At 38.1% G+C, this 24,266-nt stretch overlaps 1 protein-coding gene and 1 long non-coding RNA gene across 2 annotated transcripts; one reads left to right on the forward strand and one right to left on the reverse strand.

Annotated features, from left to right (window-relative positions):
- The first annotated feature begins 18,933 nt into the window (after positions 1-18,933).
- Positions 18,934-21,934, forward strand: LOC145072802 (uncharacterized). The gene is made up of 3 exons (XM_079019275.1): positions 18,934-19,622; positions 20,459-20,646; positions 20,716-21,934. The coding sequence occupies exons 1-3, from the start codon at positions 19,052-19,054 to the stop codon at positions 21,091-21,093; spliced, it is 1,137 nt and encodes a 378-aa protein (XP_078875401.1). The 5' UTR covers positions 18,934-19,051; the 3' UTR covers positions 21,094-21,934.
- Positions 21,910-22,500, reverse strand: LOC145072803 (uncharacterized). The gene is made up of 2 exons (XR_013691152.1): positions 22,310-22,500; positions 21,910-22,090 (listed from the first exon to the last, which is right to left on the reverse strand). It is a non-coding gene; the product is annotated as an uncharacterized LOC145072803 (long non-coding RNA).
- Between the last annotated feature and the right edge of the window lie 1,766 nt (positions 22,501-24,266).

A 24,266-nucleotide genomic window follows, 5' to 3' on the forward strand; every position in this document is an offset into this window, starting at 1 on the left:
TGATGTGTTTAGGATTCTAAGCGTACGACTACGGTATTAGAACTAGCATGTAAATGTTTCGGAGTGATAAGGAAATTTATATGTCTATCGTAAATAAAGCTTTCTTATCTTAAATTCTCCCCCGATACACCAAACGTCTGCTTGGGTGTACAAAGCGTTATGGTGAAGACTCGTAGAGAATTGAGTAAATGGAAGAAATAAATGGCTTATGATAGTGAATGACACCTATCAAAAGATATCGTAAAGAGTGGTATCTTTCCATTAGAATATGTCTGATAAAATAACGAAACGTTTAGAGGAGCACGGTACGTCTGAAGTACACCTTCGATTGGCAAGATGATGGAACGATTGGTGTAATTCTTGAAGTTGTCCCATCATCTGGAATTCCATCACCAACCGATTTGAAGTAGAATTGATGACTGAAGATACACATTCATATGTGTTAAATTGTTTTGTGATTTTAGGACTTGGGGACTGCGAGACAATACTTGGGACGAGTATGAGTAGGTGTGAATAGTAGTAGAGATCTATACTACTGGAAGCACAAGATTCGCACTTGGCTCAGGGAAAGTCGCAAGGTTACCAAGAAGCTATTAATTGTTTCCGTTTTATTCAAGCATGTCATTACCATTGTTTCGGTAATGACTAGTAAGATAGTTGTTATTCCGACCCTAGAGGTCATATCAAATTGAGTCCGACTACGATGAGAGGTCATCGGGACACGACCCATCGATCTATTACAATAGATAAAGGAATGTATTTATCCTAACAAGAAGAAGGAGTCCACAATAAGGATTTATTTTGTAACTTGAAGGTTACGATTGAAAGTCCAACATAGGATGAAGAGCAGATGAAAGATTGAGCATCACGGTTATTACTTAGGATGGAAAGATAACGTATGGAGTCAGTATACGAATCCTATTTTGTTGATGATTTCGGGACGTAATCATCCTAAAGGGGGAGATAATTGTAACGCCCGTAGATTAGAGCTAGTCAATTTAAGGACAATAAACGTCAAAAATGACTTTTTGATGGAAGATTATTTTGAATGAATAATCTTAACTAAGTTTTTGTATATGTTACAAGGATTCCGTACATATAAAGAACGCTGAAATCCGAGTTATATCGAAGAAGTTATGAATTTATAACGGAGTTTTCCTGTCCCGGCCTACTAAAAATAAATAATAAAAAATAAATTCAAAATTAGCCGACGGAGTTTAAACGAAAGTTGTAGAGCATAGTCTCACCTACGCGTGGATATAAAGAACGTCGAAAACGGAGTTCGTATGAGGAAGATATTAATTTTTAAAGTTTATTAAATAATTAAAATATATATTTAATCTTTAATTCGGATGTATATCCGAAGGAGTCATTGATCTTATCCGATGTATGCCAAGCATACAGGCGTACGCCCAACGTACCCCGGTGCATGAACCCCTTGGACTCGAGTGCCTCGCATACGTAAGCGATGATGTTTTTTGGCACTACGCCCCGCGTAGCTAAGCATGACGCCCAACGTAATGCGAGGGCTCATCCCTATAAATACCTTGCGAGGGCAGCCGGCCTTCTTGCTCATTTTCTCTTCTCTCTCTCCCGTTTTACCTCGTTTTTCATGTAAGAAATATCCCGAAGCCCCGATATCATTCCCGAGACCCGAAGCAAGTCCCGAAGCCCTGAAGATCCCGAAAAGTGCAATTCCCAAGCCGAAGCTCTGCCCGCGAGAAGCCAATTTTTGTGAAGATCTTCCAGATCTATCGAAGAATACTACTTCTACAAGCAGTAGTGCTGTCCGATCATCTTCTGATCAAGTGAGTGTATACTTACTTTCTTCTAACACATAAATATAAAGTATTAGCTATGAAATACATGCTATGTGTTATATATTATTTGTCTATTTGAGATGGGCTTAGAATTGATGTTTTTATATGGGTGTTAAATGATTTAAATTGTGTTTGTAATGATATCTACAAAAAATGATGGGTAGAACGTGGGTAGATGGAGTAGTTGGTGACGATGCGACTTCGTACCTATTGAGTAAGCCTTGGTGACGATGTGACTGCGTTCCTATTAAGTAAACCCTGGAGACTATGCGACTTAGTGCCTATCGAGTAAACCTTGGTGACTATGTGACTTCGTGCCTATTGAGTAAACCCTGGCGACTATGCGACTTAGTGCCTATCGAGTAAACCTTGGTGACGATGTGACTTCGTGCCTATTGTATAAACCCTAATGACTATGATGTTAGTGCCTATTGAGCAAACCCTGGCGACTATGCGACTCAGTGCCTATCGAGTAAACCTTGGTGACGATGTGACTTCGTGCCTATTGTATAAACCCTGGTGACTATGGAGTTAGCGCCTATTGTATGAACCTTGGTGACTATGGAGTTAGCGCGTATTGTATAAACCCTGGCGACTGTGGATTTAGCGCCTGTTAAAGGGAACCTTGGTGACTATGGAATTAGCGCTTGTTGAGTAAATCTTGGCGACTATGGAGTTAGCGCTTGTTACATAAACCTTGGTGACTATGGAGTTAGCGCCTGATAGCTATGGATTTAGTATCTGATAGATAAACTTTGGCAGCAATGGATTTCGTGCCAATTCCTTAGGTAAATCCTTAGGAATGAAGGAATGAAGGATAGTGGATTCTTAGGGTAAACCCTTGAGAAAATAAAAGAGATATGGGGATGGGTATTTGGGTTGATTGTTTGATAATTTAATATAATAAATGTATTATTGTGGTTTGAAAACCCTATATGCTCACCAGGCTCCCAAGCCTGACCCACTCAGTTTTCTTTGCATTACAGGTAATGGCACAATGGTATAAGTTGGTGGACTTGACGAGAGATTTTCGATTATAGATCAGTAGTTATAAATAACTGTTGTAAGGTCTATTTTATACTGTTTATGCTTTTGGTCTGTATTGGAACATGACATCCTGAGATTTTGTTATTTAATGAAAATACATTTCTTTAAAGAAATGCTTTGATAAATTCTTATCACATTTTGTTTTGGGAACAAATTCCGCAACTGTTTTCTTTAATAGATTACTCTGATTTTAAAACAAAGCATAAACGAATCGGTCTTTTCTGGCCGTGATTTTGTGGATGTCACAGTTGGTATCAGAGCATTAGTTTAAGCGAACTAGGATTTTGTAGGAAATTTCAGGACTTAAACTTAAAATGCTAAGTAATGATTATGAGGAGTGTGTCTAAAATACGTTAGGTAGTACACCTAAATTGACACAAGCACTAGTTTATTTTAGGAATGATGCCTAAAATGCTTTTATGTGCTAAATGCTATATGATATTATTTGTTCGGATCTATGGTCGGTTGTCGACCGGGTCTGGAAACCTGATGTGTTTAGGATTCTAAGCGTACGACTACGGTATTAGAACTAGCATGTAAATGTTTCGGAGTGATAAGGAGATTTATATGTCTATCGTAAATAAAGCTTTCTTATCTTAAATTCTCCCCCGGTACACCGAACGTCTGCTTGGGTGTACAAAGCGTTATGGTGAAGACTCGTAGAGAATTGAGTAAATGGAGGAAATGAGAGGCTTATGATAGTGAATGACACCTATCGGAAGATATCATAAAGAGTGGTATCTTGCCATTAGAATATGTCTGATAAAATAACGGAACCTTTAGAGGAGTACGGTACGTCTGAAGTACACTTTCGATTGGAAGGATGATGGAACAATTGGTGTAATTCTTGAAGTTGTCCCATCGTCTGGAATTCCATCACCAACCGAGTTGAAGTAGAATTGATGATTAAAGATACGCATGGAAGAAGTCCTAGTAGAGTCTAGGCAAATTTTTATGATTAATTGGACACATTCATATGTGTTAAATTGTTTTGTGATTTTAGGACTTGGGGACTGCGAGACAATACTTGGGACGAGTGTGAGTAGGTGTCAATAGTAGTAGAGATCTATACTACTGGAAGCACAAGATTCGCACTTGGCTCAGGGAAAGTCGCAAGGTTACCAAGAAGCTATTAATTGTTTCCGTTTTATTCAAGCATGTCATTACCATTGTTTCGGTAATGACTAGTAAAATGGTTGTTATTCCGACCCTAGTGGTCATATCAAATTGATTCCGACTACGATGAGAGGTCATCGGGACACGACCCATCGGTCTATTACAATAGATAAAGGAATGTATTTATCCTAAGAAGAAGAAGGAGTCCACAATAAGGATTTATTTTGTAACTTGAAGGATACAATTGAAAGTCCAACATAGTATGAAGAGCGGATGAAAGATTGAGCATCACGGTTATTACCTAGGATGGAGAGATAATGTATGGAGTCATTATACAAATCCTATTTCGTTGATGATTCCGAGACGTAATCATCCTAAAGGGGGAGATACATGTAACGCCCGTAGATTAGGGCTACTCAATTTAAGGACAATAAACGTCAAAAATGACTTTTTGATGGAAGATTATTTTTGTCACACCCCCGAACCAGACGGCGGAAACGTCCGGGGGCTGTTGTGACTCAATTGAATACCATCACAATGAATATACATGAAACATAACATCATTCATCACCAACATTTGAATATTACAACTGATAGCGTTTACATTCAGTACATAGTCTCAAAACATTACATTCTCAAGAATAGATTGTTCGATACTAATTAAACAACAGTAAAACATCATAGAGTACAATTCTTCCTTCACTTTATCTGTTACCTGAGAATACAAGTATTTTGAAAAACGTCAACATTTGAAATGTTGGTGAGTTCATAAGTAATGTTTGAAATATAGTGGTTTGTATTGTTTGAAAATCACCAGAAAATCCGATATTTTCTGAAAAGAACTTAGTATAAAAAGTGTGAAGATCCATAAGTATGCTTGTTTGTTTCCATAAATGTAAGAGTACGATTTGTAAAACTCGGTATGTAGTTCGAAGGTGTATTAATTGAAAACCCTAGGAAAACCCGACGTTTTCCCATTACTTTGCATTAAATAATTTTATGTTTCGTTATTTCGTTACGACAAGTGTATTCGTTACGACAGGTGTATTCGTTACGACAGGTGTATTCGTTGAGCTCCGGAGACGTTGGATTGACAGTGGGTTGTGAATTGTTGTAACGTACGTTAATGAAAACGACCAGTTGACAACCGTACAAACGATCCCTTAGGCGTCGCTCGCACTTATTCACATAACCCAACCCCTCGGACTCATGTAGCCCTATGACTGAGGGGAAAAAGAAGGTGTGAAGCCCCCGGTAATTCCCTACGTCGTTCAAGGCTATAGTGAATGCGAAGGGCCCTTAGCCCAACTCGCATTGGTGAATTCTCGACTTCGCTAGCAGTACCGAAGGACCCTTGGGGACCAGCAGCACGTTGCCATTGAAAGTCCTTTTACGCTGTGTTGGATCATGTAAGACCCAACAACTCGTAAGGTTGATGTCTTCGGGCCTAAAGATCAGGTCATTGGGCTAGCTAGGCCCAACAAACAAGATTTTACACTTTTGGGCCCAAAGATGGTGTATCGACGTCTGTGCACTCTCACGTGTGTATTGAATTCCCAAATTTTCCGTGTATGAATCGAGTTGTCGTCGTGTTAGTAGTTTCGGATTTGTTATTGATTCGAGACCGAATCAATTCGTTTGATAACGATTTTTGGTGTTGTTGTGTATTGTAATTCGTCGGTAGTCGCAGTGTCAATATTTAATCACAACGGATGTATTGAATTAACATTGAAAATTTTCTATTTACAGCCCCTCTTTATTTTGTAAATTTACTTTTTCAACCCTTTGAATAAATTAATTTCCGGTTTAGTCCTTAAACCATTTTTCTTGGCATTCTAACACCAAAACTTATTGAAATTGTTATTTTTTAGCACATTTTTAGTTGAAAACAGTTTTAGTCCCTCAAAATACAGTTTTCTCGGCTGTAACCTCTCTTTTTCGCAATTTTTACACTTTTGGCCCAAATTGGAAAATTTTTGCAACTTTGGTCCTTTTTAATTATGAAAAGCATTTTTAACCTTTGAAAAGGACTTGGAACACTAGTAGTCCACTGTTTTATGGAAAAACACATCTTCAGCCCCTCAAATTGGAGCATATTGGGCCCTATTGGGCCGAAAATGTCATTTTTAGCCCATTGAGCTTGAAATTTATATTTTTAATCCTCTAAAAGAGTATATTTCCAGAAAATACTTTATTGAAACTGTTTTGACTCATCTCACCCATCAGAATTCGTAATATGTCATTTTGGGCCCTTTAACTTTATATTTTTAACATTTTGTGTCCAAAAATGAGTTTTTAGCCCAAAGAAGATGTTATTAAGCCACTTAGCTATTTTTCTTGGAATACTTTGTATGTAGAAATATAATTGATGCTAGTATCATTTAACATAAAGTATATCTCGATTTTTAAGGGCTTATGACTAGATCCAACATCATAATCACACAAAAACACACATATAAGCATAGAAATCATACAAGGCATACAAATAATGATAGATCTACACATTTGCTTGTATTCCCCCCCCCCCCACAAAACTTATAAAAAACGAAAATAAGGGGGTATGAAGCTCACCTTTGCTTTGAGGTTTCGGTTTTGTAGAAGAGATGAAGAGATTTTTGGTTTCTTGCAAGCTTTCTTGAGTAGATCTTGAACTTAGATGGTTCTAAGAACATGATCCACAAAGATATGGGTGTAAGAGGAGATTTTTGAAGAGATCAAGAAGTTAAATCATAGATCTAAGTAAGAACTTACCCAAGTTGATGATTTTGGTGAAGAATCCTCTTGAAAACACCCTAGATCTTCGAAATTTTGGATGGAAGGAAAGGTTGTTCTTGAGAGAATATTGGTTAAGTTGGAGAAGAGAGATAGATTAGAGAGAGAGAGAGAGAGATGGCCGAGAGTTAGAGAAGAGTGGGAGTAAGAGGCATAGGGTTTGACTTATGTTGGTGTGATGGGTGCATGAATACATGCACTCTTGCATGGATATCCATCATATAAAAATTAGGTGTCATTTGTTGGATATTTCTTTATTCCCATTTTTTTTTTGTTAAATTGTGTTGGGCCAAAATTTTGGGCTAGGAGGAAGGAGGGTGAATTAGTTTAGCCCAATTCTTTCTTTGGATCGAAATTATGGAGCCCATAAAGAAAATTTTCGACCCATTGGGCCTTTAGGGCAGTTCTCGGCCCAATAGGTCCATGAGAAAGGTGTGGGTCATTCTAGGCCCATTAAAGCCCAAAATACTATATCTTAATGAATGTGAGTTCGAACAAGGCCCAACTTAAGGCTCTTAGCTTAAAAGAATTAAGTTGAGGGTTTATTGGCCCATTACGTCCAATAAGAGAATCATAGTCCATAATGAACTTGAGTCGGGATGTCTAGGGTTTCCAACCCTTATTTAAACATATGAGATATATTTGAATGAGAGTGGAGTATGATATTCCTTTAGAGTAAAAGTTATTACACTAGGTGAATGATTGCATGAGAGTAGAATTTCCTAGCAAAAATGCTAGTTGTGACAATTTTGAATGAATAATCTTAACTAAGTTTTTGTATATGTTACAAGGATTCCGTACATATAAAGAACGCTGAAATCCGAGTTATATCGAAGAAGTTATGAATTTATAACGGAGTTTTCCTGTCCCGGCCTACTAAAAATAAATAATAAAAAATAAATTCAAAATTAGCCGACGGAGTCTAAACGAAAGTTGTAGAGCATAGTCTCACCTACGCGTGGATATAAAGAATGTCAAAAACGGAGTTCGTATGAGGAAGATATTAATTTTTGAAGTTTATTAAATAATTAAAATATATATTTAATCTTTAATTCGGATGTATGTCCGAAGGATTCATTGATCATATCCGATGTATGCCAAGCATACAGGCGTACGCCCAGCGTACCCCGGTGCATGAACCCCTCGGACTTGAGTGCCTCGCATACGTAAGCGATGACGTGTTTTGGCACTACACCCCGCGTAGCTAAGCATTACGCCCAGCGTAATGCGAAGGTTCATCCCTATAAATACCTTGCGTGGGCAGCCGACCTTCTTGCTCATTTTCTCTTCTCTCTCTCTCCCGTTTTACGTCGTTTTTCATGTAAGAAATATCCCGAAGCCCCGGTATCATTCCCGAGACCCGAAGCAAGTCCCAAATCCCCGAAGATCCCGAGAAGTGCAATTCCCGAGCCGAAGCTCTGCCCACGAGAAGCCAATTTTTGTGAAGATCTTCCAGATCTATCGAAGAATACTACTTCTGCAAACAGTAGTGTTGTCCGATCATCTTCTGATCAAGTGAGTGTATACTTACTTTCTTCTAACACATAAATATAAAGTATTAGCTATGAAATACATGCTATGTGTTATATATTATTTGTCTATTTGAGATGGGCTTAGAATTGATGTTTTTATATGGGTGTTAAATGATTTAAATTGTGTTTGTAATGATATCTACAAAAAATGATGGGTAGAACGTGGGTAGATGGAGTAGTTGGTGACGATGCGACTTCGTACCTATTGAGTAAGCCTTAGTGACGATGTGACTGCGTTCCTATTAAGTAAACCCTGGAGACTATGCGACTTAGTGCCTATCGAGTAAACCTTGGTGACTATGTGACTTCGTGCCTATTGAGTAAACCCTGGCGACTATGCGACTTAGTGCCTATCAAGTAAACCTTGGTGACGATGTGACTTCGTGCCTATTGTATAAACCCTGATGACTATGATGTTAGTGCCTATTGTATGAACCTTGGTGACTATGGAGTTAGCGCCTATTTTATGAACCCTGGTGACTATGGAGTTAGCGTCTGTTAAAGTGAACCTTGGTGACTATGGAATTAGCGCTTGTTGAGTAAACCTTGGCGACTATGGAGTTAGCGCTTGTTACATAAACCTTGGTGACTATGGAGTTAGCGCCTGATAGCTATGGATTTAGTATATGATAGATAAACTTTGGCAGCAATGGATTTCGTGCCAATTCCTTAGGTAAATCCTTAGGAATGAATGAATGAAGGATAGTGGATTCTTAGGGTAAACCCTTGAGAAAATAAAAGAGATTTAAGGATGGGTATTTGGGTTGATTGTTTGATAATTGAATATAATAAATGTATTATTGTGGTTTGAAAACCCTATATGCTCACCAGGCTCCCAAGCCTGACCAACTCAGTTTTCTTTGCATTACAGGTAATGACACAAGGGTATAAGTTGGTGGACTTGATGAGAGATTTTGGATTATAGATTAGTAGTTATAAATAACTGTTGTAAGGTCTATTTTATGCTATTAATGCTTTTGGTCTGTATCGGAACATGACATCCTGAGATTTTGTTTTTTTTAATGAAAATACATTTCTTTAAAGAAATGCTTTGATAAATTCTTATCACATTTTGTTTTGGGAACAAATTCCGCAACTGTTTTCTTTAAAAGATTACTCTGATTTTAAAACAAAGCATAAACGAATCGGTCTTTTCTGGCCGTGATTTTGGGGATGTCACACTGGATGATAGACGTATGTTGGGCATACATCCAGTTCGTTGGGCATACGTCGAGAGACTCCGCATTCATTTACTCTATTACGCTGGGCGTACCCAGCCAAACACGTGCCTGCATGGGACGTCTTTGCCAAACTTTCCCCTTAGGGACCATTGATGCCAATAACTTCAAATTACAATATCTCCTTTATCCTAAGTCCGTTCCCGGCGAACTGTATATCCACGTAAAGGTGGCGAGAAGCCCTACACTTCTAGAAACACACCCCCGTCCGAAACCTTATTGAATGAAACCGATTGCCCATAAAAGACCGAGACGCCCCTACTCTTGATCTCGGGAATCCATAAATAATTACTTTTAGAACGGGGCGTTACACTTGGAATGTGCAATCTTTGTAATAATGACCAGTCCTTCTACACTTATAACAGGTCACTTCCCCGTCGCATCTCCCAAAGTGCTTCTTCCTGCACTTATCGCACCATTTTCTTCATTGTTACCTCTAGAGCTCTTGTTTTTGGGGTCGGACTTTAAGAATTTACTCTTCTTATCGAAGTTCGGGAGTCCTTCACTCTTCCTCTTCTCGACAACTTCAGTCTTATCGATGGTTCTTCTTTTGATCATGTCTTCTATAGACCATGCAGTCTAGATAGTTGCCTCAAAGGTATGTGCATGTTTAGCTGGCACAGAGAACTCCCATGGAAGTCCATTGGCATACCTATCGATCTTTGCTAATTCATCCGGAACAATACACAGGCCAAACTCTATTTTTCCAGTGAAAGCATTATACACTCATCAGCAAACATGCCTCCCTTTTTAATGTTAGGAGTTGGTTCTCTAACTCCAATATATTTTATGCTGAGTAGAACTTGAGTTTGAAGTGGGTCAAGATGTAATATCCCAAAAATTTCAACAAATTTAAACTTTTCAAAATGATCCTTTTGCTAATAAAATGTTTACAAAAATAGTGTTCTCAAACATTAATTGAAAATCAGAGTTTCCCAAGGTCTAATCTGTTGTAAAACCAAAGATGTGTACGGTCATGCCTTTGCCTTGCCACTCCGATCATCTGAAGAACCTGAAACCATAAACAAAACGGTAAGCACAAAGCTTATTGAGTTTCCCCCAAAGTACCACCACATAAAACAAAGCATAAACGCAAACGCTTATGCCTGGCCCAATCAGCCTTGGGCTAGAATACCAGGCATGTCTACAATAGGTCCAGTCATCATCAGGATGGAATACACTCGTATCATATGCATGTTGGCCCAATCAGCCTCGGGTTGGAATACCAATATGTCAGGTCCAATTAACCATCAGATTGAAATACCTAGGGTTTTTTGGCCTACCGCCTCAACCCTACCGCTCCTACCGAGCCTCCGTGCCTACTGCTTACAGCCGGCCTGTACTAGGTATCTTAGCCTACCGCACAAAGCAGGACCGCCTCAACCCAACCCACACAATATGTCGACATATAAACAATCATGGTCAAGTAGGCACATAATACAAACAAAAAACAATCATACAACTCGCTACTACCTACTAATCCTCTCATAACATACAGTCCTGCTACCAGATAACCCACATAGAATGCATAACCATAAGTAACCATAGGTGAGATAGCCACCTGAACAGATAGTCCTAGTATAGAGCCACATCCAAACAAGGAACAGACAAAAGAACCTAGACCAAAAGTTCTCAAGCTATCCTACATAACCATCGATAGTCCCTAAGGGCACTCCATAGATGATAACCAACAAGCACATATAACATACAGTTCTACAGGTTATTGCCACAAAACAACATACTCAATAACAGGAGACAGATCTAACTGATCACTATAGCATATCAACATACTCAATACTAGAACACAGATCAAACAGATAACTACAGCATAACAACATACTCAATACCAAAACACAGATCTAATAGATCACCACATCATTACAACATACTCAATACTAGAACACAAATCTAGCAGATCACTACAGCATACCCAATACCAGAACAAAGATCTAATAGATCACTACAACATAACAACATACTAAATATCAACAATCCAAGGAAAGCATAACTGTATATACTCAGAGGTGAGATAGTCACCCTATCACACCCCCAAACCAGAACGGCAGAATCGTTCGAGGGCGGATGACTTCATGTAGTATCATAACAGTTGAATAAATAGTAAAGAAAGCAAACACAACCATCATAAATATAATTTAAAAAGTTACATTGTTGATTGTATCATATGTTTCAAAAGAAATTACATTATGATGATAAAATAAGTTTGAAGTTGGCGCCTTAGCCTCCCTTCCCAAAAGCAGTTGTTACCTGTATTACTGAATCCCTAAGATATACAAGTAGTTTTGAAAAAGTGTCAACAATTAAGTTGGTGAGTTCATAAGCATTTTTGTATAAGAACTGTATGCCTTTTTGTATAAAGTAACTGTATAAAGTAACTGTGTTTGTATCTTGAAAATCCAATATTTTCCATAAATGAATAGTAGTTTTAAATGATTCGAAAATGAAATGCATAAGTATTTTCCATACCTAAAATATTGTAAGTAGATTTATACATGTATATATAATCACTAAGGCATTTGATAGCCTCGTAAATCAAATGTTTTAATACTTCAAATGAGTTTTATAACCGTACTATTGACCAGACTGCCTGTTACAACGTTCTTTAGGCGTTGGAATGATATGACATTTGTCACCCCAGACCTGCCGGTCCAACTGCAGCTAACAGTTTCGGTGTGGGATTGTCAATCCCATATAGATCTATACACAAGTATCATGCTCTCCCTACAAGAGATTATGGTATATAATACATGACTTAAAATGCGCACGTGAAAGTACATGAAGTCAAATGTCTCATAAAGTTTGTATCAAATAGAGTTACATATGAAAAGTCCATTGTTCTTGTAAATTTAAGTTTTCCCTTTCTATAGTGTTTATAGAGTGTAACATATCATGAATATCTCATAAACTATACCTATTATAGTTTTCCAAAAATGTATTTCATTTGCATGATAAACCTTAATGTGTTATTAACTTTGTATGTAAAGTATAACATTTGTAATAATGTTATTCTATGTATTTAACATCTATACATCAAATGTAGATAAAGTATTTGAAGCTGTATGTAACGATTTGCATTTTAACATAAGTTTTTCTTGCGTTTCACTTGTATTTCTCCCCCTAAAATATAGTAAAAACGTGAAAATATGGGGGGTATGAACTCACCTAGAAAGATTGATGATTTGAAGAAAACGAGACTTTTCTCGGGCAGCACTTCGATCGGAAGGAAGTGAGTTTCTCGGGTATTTCGGAGCTTCGGACCTTCGTCAGGACTTGGATACGTAATCAGGGCATCGGGGTAGTCTCGAGGGGCTTGGAAGTGAAAAAGTGGGAGAGAAATGGTGTGAATTAGCAATTTGAGTCGGCACCCTCACATCCTTATTTATAGGGGTGGAGGCAGCCTCGTACGATGGGCGTACTCCAAAGTATGTGGGGCGTACCTCGTCCGTAGCTCGTACACTGGGTGTACCCTCGTACGTGAGGCGTACTTCATGCATGACGCCTTCCTCTTTTGCCGGACTTCGGATGGGACGGGGGTAGAGGGCGTAGGGGAGACGTGGCCGATCCGAGGCCCAGTATTGCGTACGCTGGGCGTACCCCCCTCGGTTTGAGCCACAATCTTCTAAAATGCGTAACTTTCGCATACGAGCTCCGTTTTAATGTTCTTTATATCCACACGTAGGTGAGAATATAATCTACAACTTTCATTTAGACTTTATTGGCAAATTTTGAGTTTATTTTTAATTATATATTTTTAATAGGCCGTGATAGGAAAAGACCGTTAAAATTCATAACTTCTTCATCCGATGTCCGTTTTCGTCTGTCTTTTTACCGTTATACTACTATTGTCGAGATATTCAACTCTCATTTAGGTTGTGTCGGATAACTATCACTCGATCTCTACTTCGAGTTTTTAGCTGTCTACCGCTACTCCGAAACTTAGAAAAATCCTAACTTCCTCATACGAAGTCAGATTTGGACGTTCTTTTTATGTATGTTCACGGTTTAAGGATATCCACAACATTTGTTTAGATACTTAAGCCTAAAAAGTATTTTAGACCTGGTCGACACATAAGGTTTCCAGATCTGGTCGACAACAGACCATAGATTCGAACAAATAATGGCATATATGGAAAACATATAGCATTTAGCACATGCAAGTATTTTAGGCATCTTTACTAAAATATATTAGTGCTCATGTCTAAAATATGGTAGACACTCATCTCATAGCATTCTAAGTTTAAGTCTAGAAATCCTACAAATTCCTAGTTCGCTTAAACTAATGCTCTGATACCAACTGTGACATCCACATTTTTCTCGGCCAGAAAAGACCGATTTAGTTTATGCTTTTAAAATAAAATCAGAGTAATTTTCCAAAAGATGTTGCATAATTTGTTCCCAAAACAAAATATAATAAAAATTTATCAAAACATTTCTTAAAGAAATATATTTTCATTATATAACAAAACCTTGGGATGTCATGTTCCGATACACACCAAAAGCATAAACAGTACATTATAAGCCTTACAACAGATATTTACATCTACTGGCCTATAATCCAAAAATCCATCATCATCATCCAACTATGCTCCGGGTCCACTACCTGTAATACAGAAAGTTGAATGGGTCAGGCTTGGGAGTCTGGTGAGCATATAGGGTTTTCAACCCACAAATAATAATAAATTTATTAATTTCATCAACCAATAATAAATTTATTAATTTCATCAAACAACAATAACCCTGATTACCCGTTCCTGTTATCCTCACTTTACGTCCCTAAACACCTTTCATAAGGGACCTAGTCTAAGGATTTTCATCAGCGTGATAACATTGCTTTAGGGATTCCTCAACAATTTATGTCAAATAAGGCAACCATGTGGGGGGATGGAGTATACCAATGAACACTAAGTTCACAAACACCTGCAGGTTGCGAGCCTGCTAGCGTTCTGCTGGATAAGGTCCGTGGTCGTCATCTATACTCCGCTAGATGACTGAAACAATAACAATATCGAGGCATCTCATCATAACACGTATTTTAAAAAATATATATACAGTTTAAAACTTGTATAAAATATCTATTTAACACCCATCTCAAATAAACAAACAATATAATTACACATAACACATATTTTAAAAAAAAATACTTCATACCTATGTGTAAGATGAAAGTGACTATACACTCACATGATTTAACGATAATCAGGCAACACTTCGTTTCTTAAAAGGATCTTTTCCGATAAAACCGGGATGTTTTCCTAAAAACCAAGCTTCACGCGGGCAGAGTTTAGTCTCGAAAAACTCTTTTCTCGGGATCTTCGGGCTCTCCAGTCTTGCTTACGATGCTAGGATGATACTCTAGGCTTGAGGGTATTTATTGTAGGTAAAAAGAAAGTAGAAGGTGAAAGAAATGAAAATTGTAAACAAATTTCGGATGGCCTTGCATTCTATTTATAGTGGCTGATGCCTCGAATTACGCTGGGCGTAATAACCTGGTACGCGGGGCGTACTTCATCAACAACCATTACGCTGGGCATACATCGAGTACACTGGGCGTATAAATGGATCATCTCGGACTCGTCAAGGCTACGAACACGCATCTATCATGCGAATGAGTAGGCGACGTGGCCAACTTCGGACCGATACACGAGTACGTTGAGCGTACTTCGAATTTTCAAACTTCAAAAATTTGTAACTTTCGTATACGAGCCCTATTTTTGACGTTCTTTATATCAACGTGTAGGTGATACCATGCTCTAAAACTTTCGTTTAGACTCCGTCGGCTAATTTTGATTTAATTTTAAAGTTATATTTTTAACAGACCGGGACAGGAAAAGTCCGTTAAAAATTCATAATTTCTTCATCCGACGTCCGTTTTCGTCTGTCTTTTTACCGTTGAACTACTATCAACAAGATCTTCGATTCTCATTTAGGTTGTTTCGGCTAAAAATCACTCGATCCAAAATTCGAGTTTCGGGCTACATACTGCTATGCCAAATCTTAGAAAAATAATAACTTCCTCATACGAAGTCAGATTTTGACATTTTTTATGCACGCTCTGTAACAACGTAAATTTTCAACAAATTTTTCATTTCAAAATATAGTATTTTTTTATTTCAAAACAAGGCATAAACATTCAAGTGTCATGTCAAAATACAAATCATCTAAATCCCAAGATCACAAAACATCTTTCAGTGTGTACAGATCACGCCGGCGCCTTCCCACGGTCCTCGCTAGTACCTGAAACACATACATAACAACTGTAAGCATAATTGCTTAGTGAGTTCCCCAATATACAACTTACGCACATACGCCTTTCCAAGCCCTGACCATCCGGTCCATGTGTCTCAGGGGACTTCCGTCCCTGCTGGGTAAACCTTCCGGTCCTACCCACGCCGACCTTCCGGTCCATAACACAACGCCTTCCGGCCCATAACATAATCGCCTTCCGGCCCATAACATAATGCCTTCCGGCCCATATCAAATATATCATACATAGCACATAAAACACACATAACACATATCATATCCGACCTTCCGGTCACACAATCAAACCCTTCCGGGTACAGTATAGTGAGAAGACTCACCTCGTGAATGTCGAAAGCTAGCAAATCCCGAAGTCACTCGTACTCGATCCGCCGAGCTATAATCTCCCTATAATATCATACATCTCTTATTAACACTTTTATCTTCTAAGTTTGACTATCCCTAAGAGGTCAAACATAGGTCAACCCTGGTCAACGGTCAACGGTCAACCTGACCTGACTTGCCGAGTGCTAGGGCGACTCGGCGAGTCTAGACGTCCTCACTAGTTCTCTAAGATTCCCTTTCTACTCGTCGAGTATCCTCCTTGACTCAACGAGTTTCTCCTGGAAGAATCGCGGGGCCACCCCGACTCAACTCGCCGAGTCTGAAGAACAACTCGACGAGTCCCAGTTAATCTTCAAGCTACTCGCCGAGTCTGTTCATCGGACTCGGCGAGTCCATGCCATGCAACCGCTCAAACTGCTTTCTAAGGTCAGAACTGCTCCGACCCTTCCTAGGTCTGGCCTTCCTAGACTCATTCATCACGTAAGGTCCCCATTTCGGTGCTCATAATACACCCCATGATTCCTAATTTACATTTTGACCTAAGGCATAAGGATTCCAATCCAAAACCTCCATTGATTCCCGAAATGCTCAGGCATGGGACATTCTGGACCTCCAAAGGTCCCAATACAAAGTTCCAATCGTTTGGGGGACTAATGCGATACTCAATCTAGCCACAAAAGGGTTCAATAAACCCTAAATCCATATACACATCAACATAGAGGAATGTAACTCGAAATATTACCTGAATAACTTGCTCTCTGTGTCCCCAATCTACAAAACGTGGCTTCCCTTATTGTTCCCTCAACCAAAGCTTCTTCTTCCTTGCAAAACAACACCTCCAAAATCAACAATGGTCTTCAACCTTGCTCCAGGCACTCACAATCGACTTAGGGTTTCTCTCAGAGGGCTAGGGTGGACAATGACGGCCATAAAGTCCCTCATATACGTCCCAAACCTGAACAGTTAGGGTTTTCGCTAAACAGCGCAGACTCGCCGAGTCCATATCCGGACTCGTCGAGTCCAGTCGCGAACCCGCGACCAGTTCCGCGATCCTACTCGGCGAGTCTAGGCTCCAACTCGCCGAGTCCCCTCTTAAAACACCCCAATCATAAATATAACAATACCTGAAATTCCGGGCTGTTACACGCTCTCAGTTTAACGTATACTACGACTATCATTTAGATCGCTAAGGCTAAAAATCACTTTATCATAAATTCACTTTTTACGTCATACAACGTCGTGCCGGTTCTGTCGCGAAACTTCGACATATCATAACTTCTTCGTTATAACTTGGATTTCGGTATTCTTTATATCTCCGGAATCCTTGTTTCAACCACTACAATTTTCTTCACAGATGTCAGGTTTATCTAACATTTATTTTCGACGCTTATTTTTATCCTTAATTCATCATTTCATAATCACTAAGCATAAAACACATAATACTCAAATAATACATCTTTATTAGTTCAAAACAAATTACAAAGGTTGAGCTAGACTATTACATCACCATTAATGCCTAGCCTAGAAACACGGGCGTTACAACTGCCCCCTCAATCCAAACATGCATTGGCGAGTTCTCTCTTTAGCGAAATTGTTGAGGGCGTGTAAATAGACATTGATATGTCAATTAGACATAAGACAATTTTTGAGTGTCTAAAAGCACCACCCTCTTAAGTTTTTCTTCTTGTTATCCTAATAGACGGTTTCGACCAACATATGTTGCCCCGTATAGTATCAGACTATCCTTAAGTATCGCCTCGTGATCCCTTTATTTTCTATTGATGAGATATGCTCAGTTTATCATAAAGCCTGCTCATACTCCATTGGAGACTATGCAATACATTATCAAGAGCTCCTAGGCTTTAAGTACCGATATGATATGGTTATGGATGTTCTTTGACATATTAAAAAGGGCCAGGTTTTAGCTAAGAAATAAGCACCTGTGAACTTCTTGACTGATCTGTTGGATGGAAGATCAATACTTAGACCGACAAATATTTTGTTTTTTGGGTGGATAAAAGAGAAGCATGCTTGTGTAGATCTAGCAGGAATTCCCCTTAGTGGGCTTGAGTAGCGAGGGTTTCATTGCAGGTCAAGCTGCTTTAAAAACGACCTCAAGTAAAGTGGTCAAACACGAAAAAAGCTTGTATTAATAATCAACACGTATTTATACAATTTTCTTTTGATACATTTGATTTCCTAGCACTTGAAGAATTGCACATTCTCAAACGAGTGCAACAGGTCATGCATTCTGATGTTACGACCCAAAGATCCATGAACGTAGTATTTAAAAGAGTTGGTTTTACAATCTATAAATGGATAACAACACAACTTGTTGTCCGTTTGATTTCCATCTCGTGACAATTTTATATAGAAATAACAATTGTAATAAATTTTTATATGACTTTTGTCAATTTCAATTTAATTATCATCGTACGAGTGAGATGACAAACGGACAACAAGCTGTGCTGCTAAACCTTTTTGTATGGTAAAACTAATTTTTTTAAAGACAACATCCATAGATCTAGGAGATATAACATTGTTATGCATAATCCGTTGTACTCTATTAAGAAACTTCACAACGTCCGACACGAAAAAACCAAACGTCTGAAATACATATGGAGTGTTTATAATTTTTTTTGGTTTGTTTATATACCCTAGTTTGTATTTCGAGGTCAAGCATTGAATCTTCCAAAATGTAGTGTTTAAACGTTTCCGAAATAATTTGGGCCAATCTACATAAAAAGATCCATGTGAGTCATTGTCAATAGTGATTAGTGAACAGTCAAATCTCCAAAGACAGGCCCATCGAGAAGGTTGATGAAGGGAAAACCGGCAAGATCAATTACCATTTACGAATCATCATCACATTCACCTCTTCCCCCGTTAATTGGAGAAGTCAATTCCATTTCCAACCACCATCATGTCATGGTTGCCTCGCTCAATTGCTAATTCTCTCCTAATCGATGGAGAAGATGAAGATGAAGATGATCGCCCCACCGTGGCAAACGATTACAACAACCACCTCCCTCAATCTCAATCGGTAACAGAACAAGAATTCAACCCAAACCAAGACGGATCAGATCCTCAAACCCTAACAACAGGTCTGAAAGAAGATCTTTCCGAGTTTACAGAATCCTTAGCGCGTCAACTCTGGGGCGTCGCTTCCTTTCTTGCTCCTCCTCCTCCTCCACCTCCGCCACCACTACCACTTCGTCACAGTTCTCGCACAACCCCCAAACCCGATACATCCGCATCTATTCGAAGAGATTCCTCTGACGGTGATAATATCTCGAATTCAATTTGCGAAGATTCGAGATTTGGGGGTGAAACTGGAGTTTCGAATTCATCTATATATCCCAATGATAACAAAGAGGACAACCATACGGATTTTGTTGGTGTTACCGACGAAGTCTTGGCATTCGCCATGAATATAGCACATCATCCTGAGACGTGGTTGGATTTTCCTTTAACAGAAGAAGAAGAACTTGATGGTAATTCAATTGCTTTTAGTTCTGTTTCATATGATATCCTCTTTTACTTTCATTTGCTTGAATTCCAGTCATTCCTAACTGTTCATGTGGAATTGAATATCTGAATACTTGATCTCCCCCAAGAAAAAAATCTATATCTAGCAACAAAACTGAACCAAAAGCCATAGGGCTAAACTTAAGAAATAACAATGTACTTCCATTTATTCTACTTTCTAACACTTTGTACATATAAAATTCTACCTAAATATAAGATTGTACTTTCAATTTTCTTTTTCCTATTATCACTGTGAAAATGCTTTGTATTTCAAATTTCAATGACTGTAATTGGTAGAATCTTCAACTTACAATGAAAGTAAGATGTTACAATAAACAAAGCAATGAACCACTCTGAACATTTTCTTTTCCCATTCTGCAATATCAAATAAAGGTGCAAACTTCTAAAACTTTAACCTATAACACATTCCACCTCCACTGCTATTTTGAAGTCGATAATCATATTACAATCACAAATGAAGATGGATTGATTTTAATTTGAGATATCAACTTTGTAACAAACCATTTTTACAAGATACCAATTTCTAAAATCTTTTTATATCACCAAAAGTTACAATAATACACATTACTCCCAACACAGAAGATTGTATATACATACTTCCAACACAAAAAGATGGAACAGGAACTCATCATGGTCTCTTGTCTGTTTAAACGACAAAAATGCCCTCTAAGACCATCGAAAATAGCTCTGAAAAAGCTTGCACAACTATTTGAGCTGCTATAATGACAAGTATTTTTAATGTTGTTTTATGAATTATTTTTATTTTAAACTTTAATTATAGATTTTGAAATGTCGGACACTCAATGGAACCATGCAAGTTTTGTGGAACATGTAGTACCGAGATTAGCTGCTCTTAGAATCGAACTTTGTCCAATTCACATGAGTGAGAGTTACTTTTGGAAGGTCTACTTTGTTTTATTGCACTCCAGGCTCAATAAACATGATGCCCGTCTTCTATCAACACCCCAGGTATTCATTCTCTGTATCTGTGACTGTGACTGTAACTGTGACTGATGAACTGACTAATTGAATTTACAGATAGTTGCAGCGCGGGCAATGTGGATGAAGGAGTTGCAAATCCAGATGAAGTCGAAACCAGATTTTTTGGAGGGAAATACTTCCCACACATTGAATTGTCATCAAGATTTTAGTGCCACGTCATCGGACTTTGTTTCCACAACAGTTACAGCCGGGAAACAAGGAGTTGTGGAAAAGTATGAGACAAAGGGTGGAGGGGTTCCATCAGTTGAGAGTTTTGGTGATGATGAAGATGATTGGATACATGAAAACAATTCAGAGTTGGATGGATATAATAATTATGGGGTTGATGTTCCTGTTGGAGCCCATGATGACATTTCATTTAGTGATCTTGAGGATGATGACTGTACTCTGCCAATAAGATCCAAGGTTATCTGAGGGGGGTTGTTTGGTTTGTCATTGTTAAAATTACTCAAATACCCCTTTCACCCTAAGGGCATCTCGCCTCTCATTTCTCCGTGTGGATTCCCTCTTCTTGCTCATGGATTCATTCCAATTCCTGCCAAAAATGTCTAAAAAGCAAACGCAAGATTGGATTTGACATGAATTGGAAATCTATTCCATTCCCAAATGTGTTTTGGTTGCAAGTGAGTATGGAATTGAATTACAAAGTCCGATGGATGGACTTCGACATTCCATTCCAATATCATAAAACCCGTGAAATTTTATTCCAAACATACCCTCTTTGTTAAAATTACTTAAATACCCTTTTAATCCTAGAATTTCACAAGTGTGCTTTTCCCTCTTTCTCATGAATTGGAATTTAAATTCCCATTCCAATCATGTATTTGCCTATTTGGTTGCAGCCTTACAGCTACGGAATTGAATTGTGTGGAAATTTATAAAATCATTTAAGCAATGGATTTCGATATTCTATCCTAAAAAGCATGGAATTCAATTCTTCGCATATCGTTCTTGTTAAATTCCATTCCATTTTCTTCCAGCCAAAACCATGACAACATTCAATTCCTACATATCCAAATTCAATGACCCGATTCCGATTCTTTCCAGAACATTCCACCAAGACTACTTCGCAGTCAAAGCATCAAAGGGGTAATATGGTCATCATTTTTTCAGAGATGGAATCTCGACGCAACAAGTGTATAGGATTTCTTTCAGTCCATGTTTCTGTAGAGGTTGTACTCAAACTTATAAGAATTTCTGAATCTGTAAAGATAAGATACACACACAACGAAGATAAGTTCTAGTTTCATTAAAATTGCATTACATTGATCGCAAAATTTATTAAAGAAAAAAAGTTTTAAGGATGATGGCGATTGGAATGGGGTAGCTCTTGGGTGTAGATATAATCAAGATGAGCTTCATCAAATGTCTTCCTCATCAACCATTCCTCTTTCGCCTCCACTTCAACATCCTGCAATTCAATTCAAAATAAACATTGAAAATTGTTAAAATTGTTAAAATCCAAAAAAATTTATCGATCCTCTAAAATTGTTCGGAATAAGAAAATCGGTATTCACTAATTCAGATCGCAATTAAATCCTCTTGTTCAGGTTACTGGCGAGACTGATTCGCTCACATATACTGAAACTTTAATAGGTACAATTTAATGAGATTAAGTTTGTTTGCTAACCTTGAGTTGTGGAGTTGTCACCGGAGAAGTATCCTTGGTCGGCCGAGCAGCGCATTTTAGCATGAAGAAAAGGAGGAGAACCGTCATGAAGAGGCTGCCGACTTTCGCCATCGACGATTGATGCAGAGGTGGATGGTTTTGGGGATGTTTGTATGTTTATATTCAGGCGGTGGTGTTCATGTGATATACGCAACACATGCTCTCCAATCTCCACTCCCTAAAGTTAAAAGATAAAAATGAAAAGTTAAAATTTTTATTTTGGGGAAAACAACAAAGGTAATAATTTTTATTTTATTTATACTTAGGCAAATTTTTTTTATATAATTTACCGTCAAACTTATTAGATTTGTTTAAATATTATCATTGTGATTATCGTAGGTTATTATAATAATATTTAAACGTATAGTCTATCGTGTATAAAAAGAAGTGTAACAGTGAACAAAAGGAAAAATTCATTATCATCCTACATAATTTTCCTTTTTTTTTTAGGATGTTTATAATGGGTTGAAAAAATTTACATATTTAACTTTTTATGATTCAAACATAAACCAAAAATGTAAGGCATATACTCTTCTACGGTTGAGATTGGTCCAAGAAATCTTACTTTGAACTCGGTCTCCGTAGTTACACTTAACACTTCTAGCCAATATGTATTCGAGAAGTAGAACTTGAAGAGAAGTCTTCAAATTAGGTGCACTCAAAATACAACCTCTAAACCCTAGGTTTTTCTATAAAGATACATTAGTTATACACCATTAGTCACGTATGATGCTAGTGACTTGATGAAAAGTTATGTCATCATAAAAGTCTACATAACGAACAATAATAGATAATAGCGACAATGTCATTATTTTGCAAACATGAGTGAACTTTTTATAACAAAATAAAATGTGATGATTTAAAAAAGACAAACCGATGAGAACCAGAAAATTAAGCAAGCAAATGATTCAAACTTTGATAAAAGAAATGCCAAATTCGAGATGACAGGTCTCCGGTACAAACAAGATAACAAAAACCGAATGATTAAACAACTGAACTAAAAAAACAAAGTCCGTTAAAGTTTTAGAAATTGATGTTAACCGCTCCTAAGGGAAGGACCTAGACTGCTCCTCTCCCTTCAGTTTTCTTGATATTTGTTGACCCAATGTGTCCACCCAAAATCTGAAAATAGTATTAAATTGCTCCCGATATGCTGCTTTGACTCGTGTCTTTTTTCTAGTGTATATGTTGAGGATCTATTGCTTTGACCCGTGTCTTTTTTCTAATGTATACCTTGAGGTTGTTATCATTACCCCCCCCCCCCCCCCCCCCCCGGCGCCCCGGCCGATAAAACGACTTGTCCTCAAGGCGAAAATTAGGAAATTGCTTAACTAATTAGTTGTATGTCCCCTAGGTAGCTTCTTCCACAAGTCGTTGATACCAAGATACTAGTAGTTCTAGCACCAGTTGGCCTGCTTCTATAACGCAACGATTATCTACAATAGTAGCAGGCTGGGCATCAATTTCCCAGTCTTTTGTTATGGGTAAAGGCGTGATTGAACCATAAGAGAAGGAGCCATGGGCTGGTTTGAGTGTGGAGACGTGGAAGACAGGATGGATCTTAACATTAGTTGGTAATTCGAGCTCATAGGCAATAGGTCCAATGACGTGTTTGATACGGTAAGGGCCAAAAAATGGAGGGGAAAGCTTTTCATAACGACGATTGGCTAGGATTTTCTGCCGATAGGGTTGAATTTTTTAAAAAGACATGGTCTCCAACGTTTTGTTGATCATGCAAGGAGAAATCAGTTCCAGCTTCAATCTCTCTTCATTTAGGATTAGCTTGATTGTGTATGCGATCGTGAGCCTTAGTGAGATTGAAGCGAATAAGTTTTAACATATCATACGATCAATCAGTTGCTGTTCTAACTCAACATTTTTTGTTTCCCCTTTGACATACGACAAGAGAGATGGAGGA

Source organism: Lactuca serriola, chromosome 9 (assembly GCF_051521515.1).
Source record: "Lactuca serriola cultivar US96UC23 chromosome 9, Lser_US96UC23_V15, whole genome shotgun sequence".
Taxonomy (NCBI): domain Eukaryota; kingdom Viridiplantae; phylum Streptophyta; class Magnoliopsida; order Asterales; family Asteraceae; genus Lactuca; species Lactuca serriola.